At 37.5% G+C, this 25,306-nt stretch overlaps 1 protein-coding gene across 2 annotated transcripts; it reads right to left on the minus strand.

Annotated features, from left to right (window-relative positions):
- Window positions 1–1,496: 1,496 nt before the first annotated feature.
- Window positions 1,497–20,291, minus strand: LOC4352209 (protein LAX PANICLE 2-like). Of its 2 annotated transcripts, XM_026022231.2 has the most exons (5): window positions 19,059–20,291; window positions 18,911–18,961; window positions 18,503–18,575; window positions 3,366–3,410; window positions 1,497–1,778 (listed from the first exon to the last, which is right to left on the minus strand). In XM_026022231.2, the coding sequence occupies exons 1-5, from the start codon at window positions 19,703–19,705 to the stop codon at window positions 1,614–1,616; spliced, it is 981 nt and encodes a 326-aa protein (XP_025878016.1). In that variant the 5' UTR covers window positions 19,706–20,291; the 3' UTR covers window positions 1,497–1,613. The 2 variants fall into 2 exon arrangements, with proteins under 2 accessions (XP_025878016.1, XP_015619509.1); XM_015764023.3 differs by lacking the exon at window positions 3,366–3,410.
- Window positions 20,292–25,306: the final 5,015 nt, after the last annotated feature.

A 25,306-nucleotide genomic window follows, 5' to 3' on the forward strand; every position in this document is an offset into this window, starting at 1 on the left:
TTACGGTATTAATGTTTTTTTATTCCTGTAGTGAAAGCCACTTGGATGGAAGTATCTTGCTGGTACTACCAAGTTACTTTTAGCTGGTACTAGCCAATCAATTAAAATTTCATTTTTTTATCCGTTATTTCATCCTTTTCTTTTCATCAACTGTCGGTGAGGACTATAGCAGGTGCTTCTCACTAGTATTGGTGCTTTGTCTTCTGTTAAATGGGACCTACCCCCACCTGCCTCAACTTTGTCTTACTCATTCCTAGCATGCTACATCAAAGGTTCTTAACTATGTTTACTAGAGTCAGTAAGTACCATGTCATAGTATATCCTTGCATCCTCTATCGGTGAGACCTCTGTATTGGAGTTGTGTCTGCTGGCTAACACTACTTTATTTCAAACGATGTTTATGTTCCAACGTATGTTGGCTGCAATTTAATGCTCCATTTACTTGTTTATTGGGGAAAAAAACCTTATTACCCCCAAAATATAAGCACTTAACCCCTTAAATATTTTTTGATTCATTCTACCCTTTGAATTTCTAAAAAAGACTCACTTTGCTCCCTGATAGATTTTTTTAAAAAAAAAATTATCCTTACAGAAAATATGTTTTAATTGAAAATTTTGATTGTGCCATATATAATAAACCTGTAAAAAGATAAACAGAAAAAAAAAAGAGAAATATCATTAGAGGGTAGAGTGAGTCCATTTTAGTAGTTTATGGGTAGAGTAAACCGAAAAATAGTTTGCAAGGCTAAATATTCAGGCAAAATATTTTAAGGGAGTAATTGGGGTTCTTCCTTATTTATTAGAAAAGGTTTAATTTTGCGGGTCTCCATCCATTAATTAACTTTTTCATTGTTACATTTTGTTTATTATATTTTGACCTATCTGTAGCTGTCATAGATACTCTGATCTATGCTTGGTTATGCACTTATGCTTGCTTGTATTCCTCTCGTTTGTATCTTGACTTGTGAGTAATCGTTTGCACTTCCTTGTCTTTGATGCTGACTTCGTACTGCCCATTTGCACTCTCTTTCATTGATCCTGACATGCTACCTGAACACTAGGATGCTGCTTCATGGCACTTCCATTGTGCTACATTGCGACATCATTAGGTCATCGTCTGCATTTCTTTTTAAATCTTTTGTACCAAAAGTTTCTTTCTGTTACAGATACAAAAAGTCCTGAGCATTGTAGTAAGGCTGGGTCTTATACCTTTCTTTTCTCCCTTCTCAGGTGCAAAAATTCTATCAACAGATTAATAAATGAACATATGAGATTCTGGACTTGCTGCACTTCCATATATTTGGAAAAAGGTAAGAGGAATTGCATACGGAAGCAATGTGATTGTAACAAAAATAATATATTGGAGTTAAATAAATATGAAAGAATTATTTCTCAGGGTTTTTGAAGTACACTTACATTTGGGTGTTACCTATAATCTAGTATCCTTGGGTGTAATGCTATTCTTTCTCATTGAATTGTGTGGTGAGGATTAGATGTTAGGGGAGGGAAAAAAAGGGGGGAGGGGGGGATCAGTGCCTGCGTGGGCTGTGAAAACTAATTACAATGTGAAAATTTGCTGTGTCTGTCTGTCGGTGTCCTGTTCTCTCCAGGTGCTAGCTCCTGCCGTAATTCAACGTCATGACCTGGTTCGTGCTCAGCGAGCCGGGGGCCGGCAAAACCGCTGCAGCCTCTGCCGGCGGGGTGCGCCAGATGGTGTCGCGGACGTGTTGCAGTGTCATCTCCGGAGGAAGGCGCTGCCCTCGACAGGTAATCTCTAACTGCACATAAATCCACATATATATCAATGCACTTGTACTGTGAACTCTGTTGCCACTGCTACCACTCTTGACTGTACAACCAGTAATAACATATTATCAAGAAAAAGACTGAAATGTGTACTCTGCTAAATTTCTAGTTTGAAATAGTTTTTTGTTTTTCCATGTCAAGGGAAAATAAATGTTGATGGTTCTTGGTGATATGGGCTATCAAATTTTTCATTGAATGAATTACTGGCAATGATTATTGAAATAATTTCACAGCTCAATATATGCGCAGTTTGGAACAAGTAATTCACTGTTATATCATGGTTTGTTCCGCTCAGACATCAGAGCAATAGGAAAAGTAAGAGCCTAATTTTTATATGTATACATATAATTTGGGAACCAGGAATATTTTGGCAACTTATTTCCTTCAAGTTTTTCAAACATCTCAATGTGGACGATATCCTTTACTGATTCATGGATATAGCCATTAGCCAGACAGAGAGTCAAGGGCAGAGGAGAGGGAAAAGAGGAAAAAAAATATAGGAGCTAATGAGTGGGGCACACTTGTATTAAGCTTAGTTTGTTTTATTCTTAGACTATATATATAATGTCTTCGTTTTACCGTTAATTTAATAGTTTTGTGTAAACTATTTTGTTGGTGCCGTTCAATGCATCTGGACCCAGAGCAATACAGGGTTGATTATCCGAATCCAGTAAGGAATCCTTCAGGTCCTGAATTCCTAACACTCCAGTTAATTCATTTTATTATACTAATAACAAAGTTCACACACGCAATGCACGAAAGGGCTTCTTTGTTTACTTTGAGGTTGGAGGATTGAAAAGGCCCAAAAGGGAAGTGCAAATATATAACGCAGAAATCAAGAGATGGGTTAGTAGTAGTGCCCAGGAAGGGCACTGTCGATCTCGATTGAGATCTTTGTTAGGAGGCCGGAACCCATCCACCTAATCCTAGCTGTTTATACTACAATATCTTTGGCAAATGATGCTGCCTTGTCGCCTAGTAGACGTGTCTCTTACAAAAGGGCATGTAGCCTAGTGGTTACAGTGACCTGAGTGGTACCCTAAGGTCCTGAGTTCAAATCTTCTATGGAGCGAATTTTAGATTGGTTGTTTCTAGGGCTAAGTTCCCTATTTCAATTGCCGTATGTATCCGGTTGGATGTAGAGGCCGGGTAAAAAAAATACCCTTATCTAAAAAAAATAATAAAAAAAAGACGTGTCACTCGCCCTGAAACTGGTTTCAAGCTTTCAATCAAACGTTTTAGGAGGGAACCAGTAAAGATGGCTTAGCTGCACGCTTAGGAGCCATGAATTTCACACAATTCTTGTGCCTTTCTAAGGCCACTTTAATTCTTATGTTAATACAGTGAAGGTGCCCCCAATTTCTAGAAGTTATTTTACGATTCTTGAAGAGATCAATAAACACACGCATAATAATCATCTTACAAAAATACTTTGGCGACTAAAAAATATAGTTTAATTTACAATGGGAGTATTTCACAGCAATGTATTCCGTTTTATTTTTAGAACACTTCAAATAACAATTAATTTGCTACAATTATATATATGTAGCCTCTCTTACCTTTTCGAATTGAATTAGGTAAAGTGCATTGCAGCAGTACCACACCTACATGCACGTATATATAAAGTCATCGAGAGTGATCACCAGGTATAAGAACGTTAGGGCACCATTCAAGGTGGAACCAATAATAGATACTAGTACTATATATCTCATCAGCTATAATAATGATGATGAGCTAAACTAATAAAGTGAGGTTAATACACAATTATAAATGCATGCAGAGTTGGCATGCATGCAGAAAGGTATTTGTAGTGGTGGACCAATACATGTATATGTACATTTAAACATGCTATGGTTAAATGGAAGCCGCCACGCACTAATTAAAATCGTTCATGATCGATCCCAACTCAACTACTGGCCTTGTATATTTTACAGACATACTTTTCAGACATGCATGTTCAATGGCATGGAATCAAAGATTTTGAAAGTTTACCCTCCTTGTTAATCAATTCAACGAACATGTAAAAAAAACTATATCTTTAGAGGACTGTTCTCACAATTATATACTGAATTATACACACTTTTAGTGTAAAGCCTTCAGATAGCTGAATTGATATGTTTGTTTTTTTTATAAAAAAAAACTGAAATTATGCTTGCTAATATATATACCACGAAAAAACTAATCGCTCTTGGGGGAAAAAAAGGAAAATTGTAGATGAGCTCGCTACGTACAGGATTGTTTAGTTACTTTAATTTAAGGCCGATAACATGACTTCGAAACGAGAAAATGAAGTAGGATTCTACAGAAAAGAGATACATGAACGCGCACATTATATGATTAACGCTATGTCCGTTTTTAAATATAAGGATTTTTATAGTTTATTTGGAGAGATTAAGAATGAAGGGAAGAAAACAGTATATGATGCCCCGCTATATTAAAATAAACTCAATCTATTGTGTACAAATTAAGCTTCAGAAAAAAAAAATTTGGCTAGTTTATGAGACAACAATAGTACATACTCCCTCTGTTTCATAATATAAAACTTTCTAGTATTGTCCACATTCATATAAATGTTAATAAATCTAGACACACATATATATTATATTCATTAAAATCTATATGAATTTAGGCAACGCTAGAAAGTATTACGTATTACTTCCTCCGTTTCATAATGTAAGTTATTCTAACATTTTCCACATTCATATTGATGTTAACGAATATATATATATATATATATATAGTAAATTTGTTTGGTGCTCCATGGTGCCCGGGCACCATTGTTGAAATTGAGTATATACCCAATTCAAATGAGTATGAAACTTTTTCAATTACTTAGGTATTAACATTAACTACTTTACTAACTAGTTTAAAGCAAGTTTGAACTGAATTTGAACTTGTTTTTGTTAGATTTTGATTCTAGGTATATAGCATCCATACATATAATTAGTTAGGTATGTAATCATGGATTGTGAAATAAAGTTAAATTTGAGTTGTTTTGTTGATAAGTATAGGTATGAATCAAATTATTATAACTAGGTATATACTCACAATTTGAAAATTTTGAAAAATTTGAGTAATTTTGTGCATTAGATACCATGGTGCCCGGGCACCATGGTGCCCCATATGAGTGTCCTATATATATATATATATATGTGTGTGTGTGTGTGTGTGGATTCATTAACATCAATATGAATGTGGAAAATGCTAAAAATGACTTACATTGTGAAACGGAGTAAGGACATTGCAAAACGGAGGAAGTAAAACATACGGTTAATAGTTAGGGACCCTAAAAAGGTATATTAGGGTTAGTTAATTATACAGTCATATTTGGAAAGGGTGCTTGTGAGATAATTTGCAAGCAATGGGGCAACTAAAGAATTGAGTGGCACTAGAAGCTGGCCGGTTTGTGTGATGTTCTAGCTAGCGGCTAACAGCGTGCAGGGTGCACACAACCTGTAATTAAGATATTCAAGTCCTAGACATATTTATGCATGCTTAGAAAGCAATTGTGTATTTGCAATTTTGCACTCACATATATAGCTAGATATTTGATGTCTCCAATAATTTTAATTGCGTGAGTGTGATGTATATCGAGCTAGTACATGCATCATATATTCTCTTAATTAAGAGAAGATATTTAAAAAATAGTTAAAGAATTCCTGACATTTAATTCATAAGAAGCTATATAACTAATTATTAATTACACCATTTACAGCTCATAGGACTGTCAATAAAAACTCGCAAAATGACAAGAAACCAAAAGGCACTACAGATTAATTAAGAAAATAATTAGATGCATATAAACTTCATTTTACTCCAAAATATCCAATAGTATAAATCCTTATAAATTACAGGTGTTAATTAGTACTTTTTCTAAACACAATTGTTAGTTGTTCAATCATCTCTCTATATATATATATCTAGCAAGCTAATACAATACCCCTACATATACTCCCTCCATACTCATAAAGGAAGTCGTTTAGGACAATGTTTAAGTCAAATCTTAGGAATATACATCATTAATAACTCTTAAGTCGATGAGTTTGAAAATGTAAAAATTATATGTATAGATTTGTCTTGAAAATACTTTCATAATAGTATACATATATCACTTTTCAATAAATATTTTTATAAAAATAAGAAGTCAAAGTTATGTTTTGGAGACCATGTCGCTGTCCTAAACGACTTCCTTTATAAGTATGGAGGTAGTACCAGCTAATTGAATTAATTGATTAATTTCCTACAGGGTCGCTGCCCCATGCACAGTGTCACCAATGAGGGAGGCTGCTGTGTCGGTGGGGAATATACAAGTACTACAACGATCTCTCATCCCATCATTTCGCTCCCTACGTAATTAAGGCAGAATGCGACACAGCGACGCTACTTCTTCGCTAACACACTCTTAGGCGATCGTATAGTATCAAAATAATACTAATATATAGGGACCATATATAATTAGTTGTATATATATGGTACTAATTTCTTCGTCAAGCTATAATATAGCTGGCTGCGATTGGTGAACAGCGAATCGCGGCGTACTGTAGCATGATGTGTGAGGAGGACCAGCTAGCTAGCTATATATAGCTAGCACGTCCAAGGATATGTCAAATTTGATGGCAAATAAATGATGATCACAAATTATTTGAAACGTAGAAAAAAATGCATAATATTCTGATTCCCTAATTAATTAACTGAAATTGAGTTGGTTCCATACGATACTATGTTATTTTTACTAAACAGTACTAAATAATTAAAGTAATACGACAAGAAAGAAAAAATGATCCTTAATTTTGGAAATTCATAAGACATTTCAATTTTACAGTAAAACTAAAAATAATCATGCCACGAGCTAGTCATATATAGACAAGAGGCAGCCAAGTAACATGCAAGTATTTATAATTAACAAGGGCAGTTAGAGAATACTATCTTTTTTTTTTATTTTCCCTCACTTTTAAGCAGCAGGTATTCCATATACGTACGTACAAGATACTTAAGATAATTTTGAAACAAAATAATTAATACACAAATTTTGTTATAGAGCATTACAGACACAATATTTTCAGGGAATTAGTGAACCCTATATGTAACAATTATATATATTGTACTCCCTCCGTAAAAAAAAAACCAACCTAGGACTTCGATGGGACACAATCTAGTACAATGAATATGGACAGATCCTAGGTTGGGGTTTTTTTTGGACGGAGGGAGTAGAGGTTAAATTATTCTAGTCAATGGCCTGTACTTTGTGGGGCCTTTGGATCTTTTATAGTGAGGATATATTGGTGTGTACTCTATAATGTAATATAACCTTATCTGGCAACCCATTAGCAGGAATAGCATGAACATCCTTGATACTACTAATATTCTCTGTGAAAACCCTTATTAGTTAATCAAGTTTGTAATGTGCTCATCTTTGGAATGTAGGAATATTTCACATGAAATTTTCAGGAATACAACAAAATTTGGTTCATTTGGAAACTTGTGTCAACATGTTTCAAAAAATCATGTTGGGCTACTACGTGGATCGCTTTTGCATATACGCCCACATCGAGCTTGAGAAGTCAATAGATTTGCGAGCTTATAATTTGTCCAAGGCTTGACCTTTGTTTAAATATTATTCAGAAGTCGAGATTTTTTTTTTGACAGCCCTATAGCTAACAAAAACACTCAGTAGAATAAAATGTCATGGTGGTTGGTATACTTGGTAACCATTCATCACCTGTCGATTGCTACTGCTGAGGCTTTCGAGCATGGAGAATTCAGTGTACGATCGACGACCAAGTGTTTTTCAAACTCAAAGATCGACCTAACCTAGCTGGATCAAGGACAAGTTGGTGAATTAGACGTTAATTAGTTGCTCTCAAATATATATGGTCGATCGAGATAGTCACAATAAATTAAGGACCTCGATCCCATTGGCTACACCCCGTTTACCCTATCTAGCTACATCTTTAATTGCTACTATGTACTATTCTCCTATACGGTTTTAAAATGGATTGTTTTCAATAATTTTTCAGTTGAATTCTCAAATAAATGTATTAATTATGCACCAAATTGGATTTTTTTTACTTGTAGAAATCCAATTAGGTCTAATGGACCAACAATTTCCTGACATGTCAAATTAAGTTTGCTGCTCTCCGTCGTAAAGAATCCATTTCTGGCTATGCACCTGATCGAACAATTACTTCGTCTAAGTGCATAGCTACAAATATGGTCTTTTAATTTAGGGACTGAGCAGATATACGTACACATTTCTTTACTTAGGTACCTTTAAATTAAGTTAATCCAAAATCAAAATCCTCGTTTAAATTTTGTGACTACCCATGGGCGTTGGTGATTAGCTAGACATGCAAGTAATAGCTCGGAGGGAGAAACATATATCCATGAACATATAACAATTATATTAGTATATGCTAGTGCCTGTGATAGGGACTTCTCATGCTCTAGCTAGGACTAACTAATTAAACAGTGTTTAAAAAATACCTGTTCAAATTCGAAAGAACAATATCAAACGGCTAGCTAGGCTAGCTTGCAAATAATGCATCTATTTTTTGAAATAATTAAAGGGACATGCATGTGTCATAAATTAACCCTTTTTCCTTAATTGTGATCTCGTTCGATCTTAATTATTTGTGCTTAATTTGTCGTATGTGTTTGTGCGTTTTATATTCTTTGAAGTCAAAACACCTTGAATTAACTAATATTTAATCATCTCGACCGGGGGAGAAAACTATATTTAGTGGTTACTCCTTACATCTAGCTAGGTACTGTACGAGACTTCCTAATATTATAGTACTAGATTAATTAATTAATTGAGAATAAGAGAACATGTACTCCCTCCATACTCGAAAGGAAATCGTTTAGAACAGCGACACGGTCTTCAAAACACAACTTTGACTTCTTATTTCTATAAAAATATTTATTGAAAAGTGATATAGGTATACTTTTATGAAAGTATTTTTCAAGATAAATCTATACGTATAATTTTTATATTTCTAAACTCAACAACTTAAGAGTTATTTATGATTTATATTCTCAAGGTTTGACTTAAATATTATCCTAAACGACTTCCTTTATAAGTATGGAGGGAGTATGATCTGGTGATGATCGATCATGCACGTACTCGATCAGTAAGTAATTAATCCCACTACAATAATGGAGTAGCCACCACCGAATTTCGGGCATTTTGTTCATCTCTTTAAAGGTGTGTTTAGTTCCAAAGTTTTTTTTTTCAAACATTCAACTTTTCATCACATCAAACCTTTCATACACACAACATTTCAGTTACATCGTCTTCAATTTCAACCAAATTTTAAACTTTGGGCCAATCTAAGGGGGTGTTTGGGAGAGAGGGGCTAAACTTTAGCCCCTCTCTCAAAAACATACTCCCTCCGTCCCAAAAAAAAAGGCAAACCCTAGGTTTCCGTGTCCAACTTTGACTGTCCGTCTTATATGAAATTTTTTTATAATTCGTATTTTCATTGTTGTTAGATGATAAAACATGATTAATATTTTATACGCGACTTGTCTTTTTAATTTTTTTTATAATTCTTTCAAATAAGACGGACGGTCAAATGTTGGGCACCGAAACCAGGGTTTGTCTTTTTTTTTTGGACGAAGGGAGTAAGTCCCTAAGGGAGAGACTTATGTTTTTTTAGCCCCTCTCTCCCAAACACCCCCTAAGAGCAGGTACAATAGCAGGCTATTAGCCAGCTGTAAACATATTTTAATGAGATAAAAGATAAGAGAGATGAACAGCGGGCTATAGATCTGTAGCCAGCTGCAGCACGGACTCCAAGACACAATGCGTGTATGACAGGTGGGACCATATATTAATAGTATAGTAAGCAACTATTGTATGAATTGGCTATAGATGAATTGGAGCTAGCAGTGGGCTATACTATTAAACTTGCTCTAAACACAGCCTAAAAGTAAGCTAGCTTAGCTAGGCTGTACTACCACGCACGCGTGCATGCACGATTCCAAAAGCGTTAGTTAACGTGTGCATCAACCCGTAAAAAAAGGAACATATAGCTATAGATTAATGATAGTAACAATTAATTAATATATATAACTGGTACTACTGTTAATTAGTACACTGGTACTACTGTTAATAGTACTATTAGTTAGTTGACCCTACAAACACAAACTATATATGTACCGGCCCCATGATGATTAATTGTCAGCGTGTGTTAATTAATCTGGCAAGAGCATGATATAAAGAATTACCACTGTAATTGCCTTAGCTTAAGTACCATTATATATTTTTTTTTCAACAGACATGCATGGCGATAACTACGACATGCATCGTCATCGCCATGGCACGTTGCACAACTTGCTTGCTTGCATGCATAAACTATAGCTATTGCATATGCAACGATGGAGAGAGGTAATATGCACTGCTTAGAGCAAGTTCAATAGTATAGCCAACTACTATCTCCAAATCATTTATAGCCACTGTAATAGTCAATTCGTACAATAGTCGCTTACTATACTTTTAATATCTGGTCCTACCTGTCATACATACATTACGTCTTGGAGTCCATGCTGCAGCTGGCTACAAATCTGTAGCCCGCTGCTCTTCTCTCTCTTTCTTTATCTTTTTAAAATATATTTATAGCTGGCTTATAGCCTGCTATTGTACCTGCTCTTATTGCTGCTGCTGCTGTTTTTTTTTCTAAGGAGGGTTAATTTATTTTACTCGGTCGGTCTTTACATCCAACCGGATATATAGAGCAGGATTTGGCGCTGCTGCTGGTGTGTATATATTGTGCGTTAGGTCTGACGTCCATTCACCCGTGAAAGCTCCAACATATATGGCTGCTCATGACTTACGTACGCGGGCGTCACGCAGCTCGATCGATCTGTCCCTCGACTCACGCACGCGTGCGCGCACTCACTTAATTTTAATCTGGTTTTATTTAGTTTGGTATAGATTCAGGTCTCAAATCTACGTTGGGTTTGAAGTTTGCAAGTGGTTTCAAAAATTATGTTTCATCTGGAATAGGAACAAAATGATTCATACCTAAATTATCAATGTAATCATATATCCAGATCTAGAATTACTCAGCTAAAAATAAAATCTTGGATCTAGATATGTGCCACATAAGCCTTAATTTCCATATATTTATATACCTATACTCCCTTTAAAACTTATCTAGCATTTGGTGCTTAATTACTATTAGTGTATATAAATACTGTACTTGGATATATTGGGATTTTTTTTGAAAACTATATTTTGTTAGTAACATAGTTTTTAGAGAAAATATATCATGAACAATTTCTATATTACACAAGGTGGTCAAAGTGGCTTATCGAAAACTTGACATTTTGTTGCTAGAAAAATCCCTTGGCAATAATGGTCTCCCGGCTGGTTGCAATGTGTAATTGAACCTCCCTTCTTTTAATATATTGACGTGTAATACTTTTTGTGCTTTCGAAAAAGAAAATGTATGTTCTAATCAGGAGAACGTTAGGCTCTAGTCGTGATCGATCTGGGCAGTGGCATGGTACGTAGGGAGCTAGTGCAGTGATAGTTGACAGCTCGAAGTGGCTAATAAAGCTAGGACGTCCACTTCGTAGTGTGTGGCCTGTTGTGTGTGGCTTACTGGTTTAACTTACAACAGCGTACCAACGTTTGACCTTGATTACGCCAAGTGATCACTAGGTTTGTGTCAAGTTAATTCACAATTATTGGATATTCCTTCGATCGTCAACCGTGTATTCAAGATGAAATTATCGATCTCAATAAAAACGTATGCATGACCTTGTCTTTTCACTTTTCCTCTTGCTGTTTGGGGCCCGATTTCCTCCTAGTTAGCCCAGTGTGTTGTAGTTGTAAAAATCTTTTCTTTCGCTAATATATTAACGTGTAAAACTTTTACGTGTTTGTACAAGAAATAATATAATCTTACTTTTCTTTTGCGAGGACAGTTAAACTTAATTTACAGCTGATAGGTTATACACCTTCAGTAAAATAATATGATTATATAAAAAAACCATAAACATAGTTATTTTAGTTTCTGGAATAAATAATTATCCGTTTAATTTTTATGTCCCACATAATACGAATCTTTTTATGTAAAATTATGAACTAATATATCCTATTTGTTTTTTTGCTAAAATTTTGTAAGTTTCATATTTCATAAAAAATAATAAACTAAAGGTTTTCGATGGCAGGTAATTAAGTTTATTGAGTGCATGTGCTTAGACCAAAGAAAATCAAGTTTTGGGTACAATTACATAAAATTAAATTGGAGATGAAGGGCCTTGAGCTTATTGAGGTGTTGAATAAAGTTATAAGCAACCTTCCAATTTTAATATACGCCTTGAACTTTTAGATTAGGGTCGAAATGTTTTTAATACCGATAACTCACTTAAAGCGTACGTGATGAGCTAGCGGTATTATTAACATGGCTAATTGCACCTTTTACAATGTCTATCAATATATAATATAAATCATCCAACGTCTTCTTTTATAATTACACGAAAGACGCATACATACACCGCCCCTAGCACACATATCCTCCAATGTCCCTTAATTTTCCATACTTTGCTTTCTTTGTAGTTTGAATTTTCCTCCTCTTAAATATTAGAGTACACCATCTCATTAACTCGTTAAGTTTTGAGAAAAAAAAAAGAGATATATACTACCTTCGTTTTTAGTAGATGACACTGTAGACTTTTAGGCACACGTTTGACCATTCGTTTTATTCAAAATTTTACGTAATTACAATTTATTTTATTGTAAGTTGTTTTATTACTAAAAGTACTTTAAGTATAATTTATATCCTATGCTTTTGCATAAATTTTTTTTAATAAAACAAATGGTCAAACATGTATTCAAAAGTCAACGGTGTTATCTATTAAAAACGGAGGGAGTATATATGAATGTGTTGGAATTAATGAATGGGCCTTAGCCCACTCGAAGATTAATTCTTTGGAAAATCACAAAAGCCCACCTCATGGGATGGCATGCATGTGGAGTTTAGTACCACCTTGCTTATTCTAGGAGAGGGGGACCTCCTTAAAAGGGAGGATGCCCTCCTAGTCACTTGAAGCATGTGTGGTGGAGAGAAGAGGGGAAACACACGCGCGCGCTCGCTCGCCTCGCCTCGCAGGGCAGGCGGCGCGCGTGCACGACGTACGCGTCGAATGGTCCGAAAAATTGGCTCCTCACCCTTGCGCAGATGCAGCCTCCTTTTGCAGTTTTGTTTTGCTGCAAATTCGGATTCGTTTTTGTTTTGGAAACGTTCCGAAAAATCCGGTGCGTGCAAACGGCGTGGAGTCCGGATAAGTTACGCGCGACTTATCCGGTTCGGTTACGCGCAGTAGAGATTGTGCGGGCGCCCTGATCAAGCGACCTTTCTCTATATAAACCGACCTGCCGTCTTCACGCAACACAAGCGAAATCAATCTAGGGTTTGCCTCCTACTCTGTACTGCGCCGTCGCTCGTAGACTACTCCATCCCTCTCGCCGGCGTGCACCGGCGATCGGGAGAGCAGGTCTCCGGAACCTCTGCCTTCGACGTCCTGCACCAGGAGAAGGCAGCAATAAGGTTTTTGGGAAGCGCTTCGCGCGACTGCTCCCTGTTTGTTCACGACGGCTCGCCTTCCTCTTCGCTCGCGTGTTTCGTGCCTTCGTAGACACCTGCGAAAAGTTTCGACCAAGCAGCCGGTCTTTCCGTCACCTCGGTACGTGTTCAATATGATGCGCATATTTGATCTGTTCATGTTATACTGTGTAGTTTACATGTATAGATCTAATGATGCGTTCTTGCTAGTTTTCATCTGTAATGTCATGATTTATTTATGGAATAGATTAAATCATTATATGTCTATAATCTCAACAGAATGCGTGCTTGTTAACTCGCTACAAAAATGCCTAAGCTTGTGTAAATGAATGTACAGAATATGAATAATCCTTCAAAAGCCAAGGGCAGTGTGTCTAACTAAAGGAAAACAGGAAAGAAGGAAAGGAGACAAGAAAAAAAAAGATGAGAGATGGCAAAGATGAATGGGCCACCTACTAGAAGATGTCCAAACATAAAACAAAGGGTCTCTGTACATGCATGGCTCAACTACCACTCTAGATAGATCAATATATGCATAGAGCATTTTGAAAGTGTGTGTGATTAATTAGCAACGCAGGATAACGACTGAACAATAAAACAATCAATACAATTTAGTAGAAAGTAGTATTTTGACATTTTTATGATACATTTTTAATGTGTAAGCATGCACAGCTAAAACAAAACAAAAATGACGTGTCCCTTTCATGAAAAATAATGATGTTTTGTGTAGCCTTTATTCTAGAGGCTAACTAGATAGCTAGGGAGGAGTGCTGTTAATAAATCAGAAAAAAATACGTTATTATATTGAAAAGATCGTTACAGAATTCATTTCCTTATTATCCCAAGTTCCATATATCAGCTTAGCCAAAACCTGAATTTAATGCACAAGGGTATATTGGTAGTTAAGGTGAACGCAAGTTAAGAAATCAATGAGGAAGACCTATCAGGGAAATTTTGACAAGTTTATTTTGAATCTAGATAAAAGTCGATATAGCTTTACCGGTGGGGACTCAGTTTTGTAAATACTCTAATAAAAAAATCGAAAGGTTGATTTTATTGGAAAAGTCTATATATTTAACTCTTATGTACTATGACTACGTGTCACATCTTTTGATTCCGCTGTAACCGATAGTATCTTGTATGAGAGACCTGTTATAAGTACGTACATCTAGATTTTCTATAATTTCTATCTAGTTAATTAAATTGACCGGTTAAGATATTGTTTTTAAGAGTTCTGTAAGAAAATTTTAGTATGTAGCAGTGCTCGATTTTATTTTATGTACAATTTTTTCGGTGCACCACATGACAGCCTTTATATTGCAACTGTTATTCATGGTTTTCTTCCGGTGGTGATCACAGATATATCTGTAAGTTCTTTTTTGTCATCCACTCATTTTGAAGTTTGTGTCAGAAAAGATCCAGCTGTTGGAATTGATGTATAAAATTTTCAATTAATAGGAATAAGCATATAGGTCTACTACAACATATTTATTAAGATTACAATAAGCATGTAGTACGTGTGTGGCCAGTGTGTATTTTGGGCTCCACGACTAAAAGATGTACTATGAATTGATCTGTGTGCGAAAGAAAAAAAAGTATATAGCATTTATAATTGTGTTTAAATATTTAATAAATTAATAGATTTCAGGATTTCAGAAGTATTATTGCACTACATCCTTTTTTTGTCCTATACACTAATTAAAAAACGCAATTAATGTCTGTACAATAAAAGGTGTATGTATCAAGAAGAAAAAGGTAGTAGTACAATGTAGGGTTAAGGAATCATTAACTCTATTTGGATTTGGAATCAGATAGCACTTGCTGTAAAGATTCGTCAAGCGCTATCATAATGGCCCAATTGAACTATATTTATATAACTTACTGTAGACAAGTGAGTTAATTTACACAAAATACTCCTATATATAATGGTTTGTACGTCTTGCTATTAATTATCCAATTTTAAATACTTGGCCGAGTACTCGTAAAGTCAAGTCGACTTATCATTTTATTTTCTTTTTCAGGAGAGTTTCTTGTGCTATATATTCAATTTTGTCCATAGTACAATTGAAAAGGTAGTTAGTTTTCTGTTCCAGCAAAATACTTCTTTTTTTTTTGCGATCGAATCCCATGTCTTGTAAGTTGTATACGACATTTAATTAGTTTTTGTCCTTTTGCAATTGGCATCCAGTTGTTGTTTTTGTTGGAGTGATATGCGTAGGCTGCTTTGCAGTGTGTTCGATCCATCCATCTATCTCTCATGCAGCAACCACCCATTTGCATATGCAGCACCGACAATATTTGATCTACTCCAGTATGCAGTGAATAGTTTTGCAGCCTTTCAGCACATGATTTTTAAACTGGCAGGTCTCTCTTTTTGACCAAGTACTGAGTACTATGTTCTATATGTACACACCTAACTGGATACATCAATTTTGGAAAAACATGTAAAATGCTTATATATATTTTTTGGAATGGAGTTAGTATATGCGAGAAACAATATATCTATATGCCCGGTTCTTTTTCTTAACTCTAAACTTTAACTTTGTCTTTTTTATTAACATGCTTTTCAAACTATTATATGGTGCGTTTTTGACAAAAAAGTTTCTATGTAGAAGTAGTTTTAAAAATCAAATAAATCTATTTTTAATTTTATAATAGTTAATACTTAATTAATCACGTGCTAATGAGTTTTCTCGTTTCACGTGCGCAGAAAATATCTCTCAACGGGGCATAAGTGTACATATCCGTGTTTATAAAAAAAATCTATATATTTAATGGGATGGGATTTTCATTTACCACTGAATAAAATTATTTCTTAATATTAGGAAGTTGCTGTGCTAATTATATATATAGGGAATTTCTATACTAACTAATAGAAAAAAAAAGTGCTTTCATGCGCATGAGATCGATGTCGGTACTGTTATAGTAGCATGTATGCATGGCTAGCTACAACATTTGTTTTAGAAAATTCACCACTAACTATATAGCAAAAAACAAAAATAAATATGAACATATATAGATGAGATGAGATGAGATCAGATCAATGTTGCTACAGTTTGTGCATCTAGCTTAGATTGAAATCAGGTCCACCACACGGCCGGCTTGTCGCAACAAGGATGCAGAGGCCATTATGATGATCAGATCTCTTGATATCTCTGGCAGATATACATTTGTGCAATGTTGGCAATTAGCTACAAGCTAGCAAGCTAGTAGTACCATCTATCAAAGCTTCTCAGTCAGCTAGCTTATTGGGAAGGCATATATATGCCACAAACAAAAGCATACATTGTGGTATATAGGATGGTGCATGACTTTCATTGCATTAGGTGAGACTTGGCCTTTTTTGGGGACAGTAATATCTTCAAGTAAACTCAATACCCCTCACACACTTCCCATCGGTTTCTCGCAAATTATATATATAGGTACCACGCGTGCTCTTGTCCCTATTCCGAATAAATTGTAGGTGTGTCTTATTTTACATAGGTTATTTTTTTTAAAGAGAAGATAATTTTAACTTAATTTTATGCAATTACATGAGTTTAAATCTGATCTAAATTTTGAACTTGGGAAATTTATAGGCTATTTTCACCGAATCAGGTCAGTAAAAATGTATTATGCTTTTCATTGGTACCCCTAGCCGGCCAGCAGGATGAGGGGACATGACTATAGATATATACATATTTGGCAATTCTTTGGTAAGTTCATTTGAGGCAAAACAACTGTGGAAATGTTTTCAACTTGCCATCATGTATGGGCAATACATATATATGCTGAACCTTTTTTGGTGCCTTTCCCCAACACAGAAGCTCCCAACCACCATATATATAACCTTAAGACTGTAAAACAGTCAAAATATGGTAGAGACACAAGTCCATGCCCAAGACACAACTAATTAAGTAAGTGAGGTCACTAATTAATTAAGTAATGGAAACTAATTAAGAAATGGAACCTTAAGCAGCAACAAAATCACAGAGAGAGAGAGAGAGAGAGAGAGAGAGAGAGACCCTTAATCATGGGGGGTCACCCATGATGTAACACTTGGACGGACACCCTTCACCTACACCAATTTGTCACAACAACAACAACAAAGACCTATTGGAATCCCGACATCCAAACTACTGTCCGTAGCTCTAAAGCTCCTTTCACCTACCAATATTTTTGCGCTCTCTCTGCAGCGATTATAATTGATCATCTACTTAAGCTAGCAACAAGCTCCAAGGTAATTAATTAATATAAAACACGCCACGAAATTTTCCAGATGCATGCACTATAACTATAGATTAGCTAGCTCTAGGCATGCAGTGTAATTAAGTGGCTGTTGACAATAGGTTAGTACAAGTAGCAAAACCACCCTTCTGGCCTGCCCTTATTTGTGGATGCCACTTGTCCTAGAAACTTGTTCTCTCTAGTCCATGCACTTTTCTCAGTTGAGTTAATATTGTTGCACTACTTTTCCTCTTGTTTTTTTTTCTAAAAAAATTACTGTATCTATCTGTATATGCTGATACCAGGAAGATATATTTATGTATATATATACAGGGGATAATATTTAATATTATGTGTATATAATGTATTTCTCACCGCAAAACAAATTGATGTGCTTCTCCCCACAAAACAAAATAATGTATTTCCCCCACACAAAAACCAAATTAATGTACTTCCATTATGGAACTTGGCAGCGACAGTCTCTCACAAGAACATGATGATGCATATTATTTTAGCCGTGTCGGGCCCGATCGATACCACGAAATTTTTGTATATTGCATATATACTTTTGCATATAGCTGTAGCAACTGAAAAACTTAATTTATATGTGTTAATATTTTCTTAGAATCTTGTTAATCCTTTTTATAGCTCAGTGGTTAAAATTGTTTGTTTCTACCAAGAGCCATGAGGCCCCCATGAGGCCATGACCCACAGTGGGGACTACTAAACTAACAAAGCTAATAACTCTAGTTAAGAAACTCTCAAAACCGCGACGAATCAAAAACAGTAAACCAACGGACATTGTTCCACACTCATTCAAAGAAAACAAACATGAAAAAAAAACATAAAGACAAGGCAAAGGAGTGCAAAAATAAAATAAAATAAAATAAGCAAGGAGCTAGGTATGCATGACATACCTGTGAATCATCCTCAAGACTCAGCTTGTTAACCAGGTACCTCATCACTACTCTAACTGTCATCCTCCCATCTCTGTTAATTTGGCCACACCATGCACACACAACATGTGCGCACACATGCATGCACACACAAACACCCCCCAAGTCAATGTGGCATCATCAAAAACATATACAAATATCCATCACCAACAAGACCAAAAACTATAAAATCAATCAATTAAAACTAATTTAATTACCCAAGAAGTTGATCAACAAATTAACAAGAAGATCATTAGCTTTTCTACTGCTCCCTCCGTCTCAAAATATAAGCATTTTTAGCTATCAATCCGGACAGCCAAAAGTTGTTATATTTTGGGATGGAGGTAGTAGCTACTAGAGAAGTAGAGATGCATGAGAAAAATTACTAACCTAACCCTCAAGAAACTCCGGGGAATCTGCGGCAATGGCGGCTCCCTCCTCCTGCAAACATGGATCAACGGCAACCGCATGAACTAACCACCCACATTGTCTCTAAACCATTCATGAAGATCATCGTCGTCGGCCATGGTGTACTCACTGGTTCTGCGCCGCCCGGAGCACGAACCACGTGCCGGCCTCGTGCGCCGGCGGCGGCGGCGCCGCCGCCACCACCGCCCCCACCGCCGACGCCGACGACGAAGGCCCTGGGCCTGGGTGGAGCACCGACAGCCGCAGCTCCGGTAGCTGCGGATCGGCCGCCGACGTTGATGGGCCTGCGGCCGCCTCATGGTGGGCGTCGGTTCTTGGCCGTTTCCGGCGAGACGACGACGGCGAGCCCGGCGCCGACGGGCCGAGCCCGAGCTGCAGCGACAGGCCGGCGGCGTCGGTGCCGCCGCCACCGCTGCTGCTACTTGTGCTGGGCTCCTGGTGGGCGACGTCGTCGCGAGGCGGCGGCGCCGTGATTAGCTCGGGTTGCTGCTGCTGCGGCTGCTCCTGCGGCGGCGGCGGCGGAGGGGCGGCGGCGGTGTCCTTGCTCTGGCGGTGGGGGTGCGAGGGGTCCTGTGCCATGGACCTCAGGAAACACCACGACGACGGCGGCGATGGCGGCGGCGGCGGCGGCGGGTGTTGGCTGCTATCGCTTCTTCTTCTTCCTCTTCTCGTATCGAAGACGGTGAGCTGGAGGCGGCGAACGTCGACGGCGGCCGGCCCATGGGCGTGGCGGTGCGGCCGGAGCAACGTCACCATCCTCTCATGCCTCCTCCCCTCTTGTGGCGTTGCGCCGCGCCGCGGCCGACACCACGATGGGATGGGAGGAGATCGATCGATCGACGAGAGGAGGAAGAAGAAGAAAAGGAGAAGAATGTTCAAAGGAGAAGAGTGGCTTTCATATATAGGTAGACAAGCTCATTTAATGCACACACTAATCACTTTTTCTAATCTCTCTCACTCTCAGTAATTAAGTGGTAATAGGGTTTAGAGAGAGAAGCTGGTAAGACGTCAACGGCGATTGCACAGTGCCCAACTTTGATCCGTGGATGGAAGTGAATGGATGGATGGATGTACTACAAGACAGGAATAATTTATGGGAAAAGGGGCATAATATTGTGCTGAGGTCATCACATGCCATGCACTATAGTGCCATTTGTGCTGTGCCCCCCTCTGATCATGACTACTAGCTAGCTAGTTTATGGTTACCAACACATTCTAGCTATGTGCACATCTACTGGCTTGTGTGGTTTTTAATGTATATTATCAGCCACTTAATTGCTCAGTAACACCATAAAGATCAAATATCCATGTGAGCTAGAAATAAATATATATATATAACATTGATGTGTGACTTCCTTTATTAAAAAGAAAACATTGATGTGTATAAATCCGGTACTCCCTCCGGTTTCATATTTCCTTAGACGTAATCTTATTTACGGAATAATTCATTAAAGTACCTTTGAACTCACCTTTTCTTACATTGGAAATAAAAAAATAGAATCAACAGGAAATATAAAACCGGAGGAAGTAAAATAAAAACAGTGTTTTTCATCCAACCCTCGATTTGCATCATAATTTTGCCACTGATATCTACATCGACAGAAAATATAGAACCGGATGAAGTATACTTTTCAAAAATTTTCATATTTGTAGTGCAACTCATCTAGAACACGAGCTAGAAGTCAACACAAATGGTTCGCGGCCGTCTGCGAAATAACACGACATATCACGGACGATTCTGTTGCTACAAACTTCAGTTATTGTTACTCTAATAGTGGTGCTCTGCTGATGGTGGGGGCACACATGGATGAGACAGTGCTTACTGCTCAGGGATGATGCATGACGAAATGAGTTGACCCTAGATAATAAACACATAGATCTAGCTAGCTAATATAGCAATTAATTGTAGTAAATTAATTACTCCCTCTGATTCAAAATACAAGGCACAACTAGATGTTTCATAATATAAGGCGTGCATGCATATATGACAGTAATTAACTATGACCTTCTCTCTACTAAATTATTGTATTTTAAATCCCCCACCCTTAAAATCTCTAATTATATTGGATACATGGATTCTATTTATCGGAGTGATCCAAACGAGGTGATGATAATAAATATTTCTTAATCTTTGAGTTACGGGTGGTTATGTCTTATATTTTGAAATAGAGGAAATATAAGTACTATAAGCTAATTGAATCAAAACCGTCTGCATTAATTATCTCTTTATTTAAAACTATAAGAACAATAGACCTACAAGAAAGAACAAAAAGGATCTAAGCTACCTCTTCTCTCTTCTCCAACTAAAATAACAAAAGAAGTGGATCTAAACCATGCATCTCCCTCTCTTTTCTACTAAAGTAAAATATACTCCCTCCATTTCTTTCACTTGTATATAAAGGACATATATAGTCATAGTCCCCGATTAATGATTATATTTTTTTTTATTTTTATAATAATATATTTATAAAACTATAAAAATAGAATTGCATGAAATTATTTTTTAATGAAACTAATAATATCATATTTCACACATCAATATCTTAATATTTTTTAAAAATATTATTAGCGAGTCAAGATTTTGAGGTTTAATAATTAAAAAAAAATACAACCTCGCTAAGATGTAATCTTCAAAAATAAAGTAGGCCCTCCACCAAATCTCCTAACCTTAGATCTACAAAAGAATATATGGACCAAATTAATCTCCTAGCTATCTGCAAGCCTGAGCTTAAGCAGCTCAAAACAGCTCTAACAGACAAATCAGTGGTAGGCCGGGCTCCTGGTCTCGAGTTGTGTAATAATGCAAGACAGTTTTTTTTTTTTTTGCTTAGATCTGCATGTGAATCATTGCTCACAGATTTGCCAAAGAAACCATGAATAGGAGTATATATTACTGGTGACGTTTAGTGCAATATATATATGGTAATCGCTCCATGCCTTTCTCAGTTGATTTCGTAGAGAGAAATTATCACTGCAGAGAGCCACATCTGTTTATTTTTAGTACTCACATTTGTTCATGTACATCCACTTCTGTCCCTTTGACTTTCCATGTAGAAGACAGAAAATAAATTATAAAAATCAATTATAAAAAAGCTGTAAAAGAAGTTCATCGGCTCAGTATAGAAAACCATTTCCTAAAAAACTTTTAACGGTGAAAGAGATCTTTTCTTCTTAGAAACCAACTTGAATTTCCCTCGCAAAAAAAAAAAGAAACCAACTTGAATTCTAGGAATTACAAAAGAAATGTTAAAATAATTAGAAATTTAAACTCAAAAACTCAAAAATTTAAAATATATAAAAATGCAAAAATGTTGAATCAACATTCAAACTCATAAATAATCACAGAGAAATGACAAAAGAAAACTCAGTGCGGTGAGGCCAACGAGCTTATAGCTATGTTGGGTCATCACCATCTTCACCTTGCACTTCTAGGGCTGAAAACAGGACGGATTCAGATGAATACAGTTTATATCACCTCATATCCCATATTTTCTAAGCGGATTTAGAGTGGGTGCACCAGGTGTGTGGATACGGGTGTAGAGCAGATTGTTTCGGATGTCATGACTGGTATGGAGTCGGTGTAGAGGCACGGAAACTAATTAAAATTGTTGGATGTTACATGTATATGCAATCAATACAACATCAAACTAGCAAAGGCAGAAGCGGGAACCAGGAGGGGCGTCGCTTTGCCACTACCGTGTGAGGTGTCATCTTTTGCTGTGTTGTCACAAGGTGGAGGCATGAGTCATCGACATGTGGATGTTTCAACTGGAGGCGCGGGATGAATATCAACGCGCATCACTTGCCACTCGCCTAGTGGGTGCAGTAAAAGCATATCGTCTTAGCTTCCATCTACCGTCGGCTGTGGGTGTCAACGGTGTCGTAAGACGAACGGGTGAGAAATTATTGAAGGAAGTTGAGATGGTGAGATGAGAGCTAGGTTTAGGGGCAGAGCCATATTAATTGGAGGCACACCTAGGGATCAGTTGTATTATTTTTACCCTAATTCTCTATAAATTCAAAAAATTTATGCAATTTATTTGGAAATTACATGGAATCATTGTCCTAAGCCTAGGGCTTGAGCCCTAGCTGCCCTATGCCTAGATCCTCCGCTTGCTAGATTAATTGATGGATTAATTGGGCCATTCAGTTTATTAATGGGCTGAGGAAGTCGAATTATCCGTCAAACAGTTCAACGGATAATCTAATCAAAATATTGGATAATGCGCATCCAGTGTATTTTTGCAATATATATGCCACATCCAAACCCAATACGCACCATATATACTACTCCTATCTGATATGTTTTCATCCCTCTTTTTTTTTATGCATTTGAGGGGGAGGAAGGGAGGGTCGATTGGAGAGGATAGGAGGAAAAAGAAAAGGATTGACGGCTGAGATTGTCTTTTAATTAATCGAACGGCTCGGGGGATAGGCTTCAATTCGTGCAACGAAATCGTCCTCGAGGTTTCTGTTAATTGCGCACTTATGCTTAGTTTCTCCTTAATTTTAATTGATTTGTCTCATGTGTTTTGTTTGCTTGTGACTGCATGGATGGAACACACGAGCTGTAATTAACCAAGTTAATGATCAATTATCGATCGATGGGCCTGTGCATCGCATTGTACGTTCGTACGTTGCACCTATATTGATTTTGTAGTTAATTATGTGAGTGCATTGCATATGGTTATTGGCATTGCTTATAAACCATATATACTGTGGGATGAAACACAAGTTTGGAAGGTGATTGGCTGCTTTCGCAACGTCGTAGTACGCTTCGTTTTGTCACATCAGATGGGAGTACGTACGGTGTGCGTGCGATGGTGCCCAATTAACTGGGATCCACGCTATATATATATATATATTCCTTCCTTCAGGGTCCTCTTCCTTACCTGACCATACTTTTCCTTTTTCGTGCCATATATGCGTGCAGTATCTATTCACGTGGTATGAAAAATCGGACGGGATAAATCCACAGGGCCAACAATAATTGTTGGTATATACTTCATATCATGAATACATGATTGTTTTTAGTGACTCGGATCCACTACTACAGAAACGATTTTTGCATGTGGCTATTTATAAATTTCGCAGGCGAAATAAAGATTTTTGCATGGCACCCGCAAGCGAAAATTGTTTTCTTAGACAGGCATGCTAAAGCCGCCTTGCTCTATAATTATGGCAAAACAAATAAAAATTCCAAAAAAACTGCAAAACCCTAGCCCGCATTTAGCCACTGCCACACAACATCCCCGAAACACTAGCCCGCATCCTGAGGTCACCCACGACACGATGAAGGAGGACCTGAGGCGTGCTAAGGAGGATCCGCTCATTGCCGCCGGCCGCTTCCAAGTCCGGCGTCGCCGGATCTGTCCTTGTGTTGTTGTCGTCGTTGTCGTTGCCCTAGCCATCGCCATCGTTGTCTTCATTGTCTTCGTTGTCGCTAAGGCCGGTGGAGGTGGATTCGCCGCTCCCGAGTTTGGCGCTACTGGATCTGGCCTCACGCAGCTTGCCACCGTCATCGTCGTTGTCCTAGCTATTGCCGTCATTGTCATCATAATCGTCATTGTAGCCGATGCCAGTGGAGATGGATCTGCCGCTCCCAAGTCTGGCACCGCTGGATCCACCCATCCCGGGCCCGAGGGCGGCAGATCTGCTGCCGCGTGGCTTTGTCGCAGCCATAACCACCGTTGTCACGGCCACGGTGGAGGAAAGGGAGGGGGAGGGGATGGCCGTTGGAGGAGGGGTAAGGAGAGAAGAAGAGAACAGAGTGGGGTTGGGGGGGAGGGAGGAGAGGAGATATTTTAAGAGAGCAGAGAATAAAAGAGGGGGAGGGGATGGGGCAGCTGACTGGATGCTAGAAAAAAATCATCACTACCCTACCAAGTCAAATAGCAAACATCTTATGAAACCCGAAGCATCAAGTAGAGAGCATAGGAGATATTGCTGGGGCTCAGCATGCCAGTCAACTTCAGCCTGAGACATGCCCGACAAACCACTCGAAGATGGCGACCAGATGTGTTATACATCTCAGGAGACTTGACCAAATCGCTGGAGCTCTACAACATCTCAAATGCTCTAAACTCATACTCATGTGAAACTAGTTCCTAGGACAAGCACTAGCTTCACATTTTCATCTAAGCAATGATAAACAGAAATAGGACATAAATAGAAAATAAAACTCAGATTACTACTAGATATATTTACCTAGGCCATCCGGCCTAATATATAATAATATGTGGAAGCTTGTATACCCGTTCCCACAAGCAGCCGACGGGCCTCTTCACAAATCTACCTGCGAAAATTGATTTTCGCACGCGATCCTTGAATCGTCCTAGGGGAGAAATTTTTGTATAC

The sequence above is a fragment of the Oryza sativa genome, chromosome 12, assembly GCF_034140825.1.
Source record: "Oryza sativa Japonica Group chromosome 12, ASM3414082v1".
Lineage (NCBI taxonomy): Eukaryota > Viridiplantae > Streptophyta > Magnoliopsida > Poales > Poaceae > Oryza > Oryza sativa.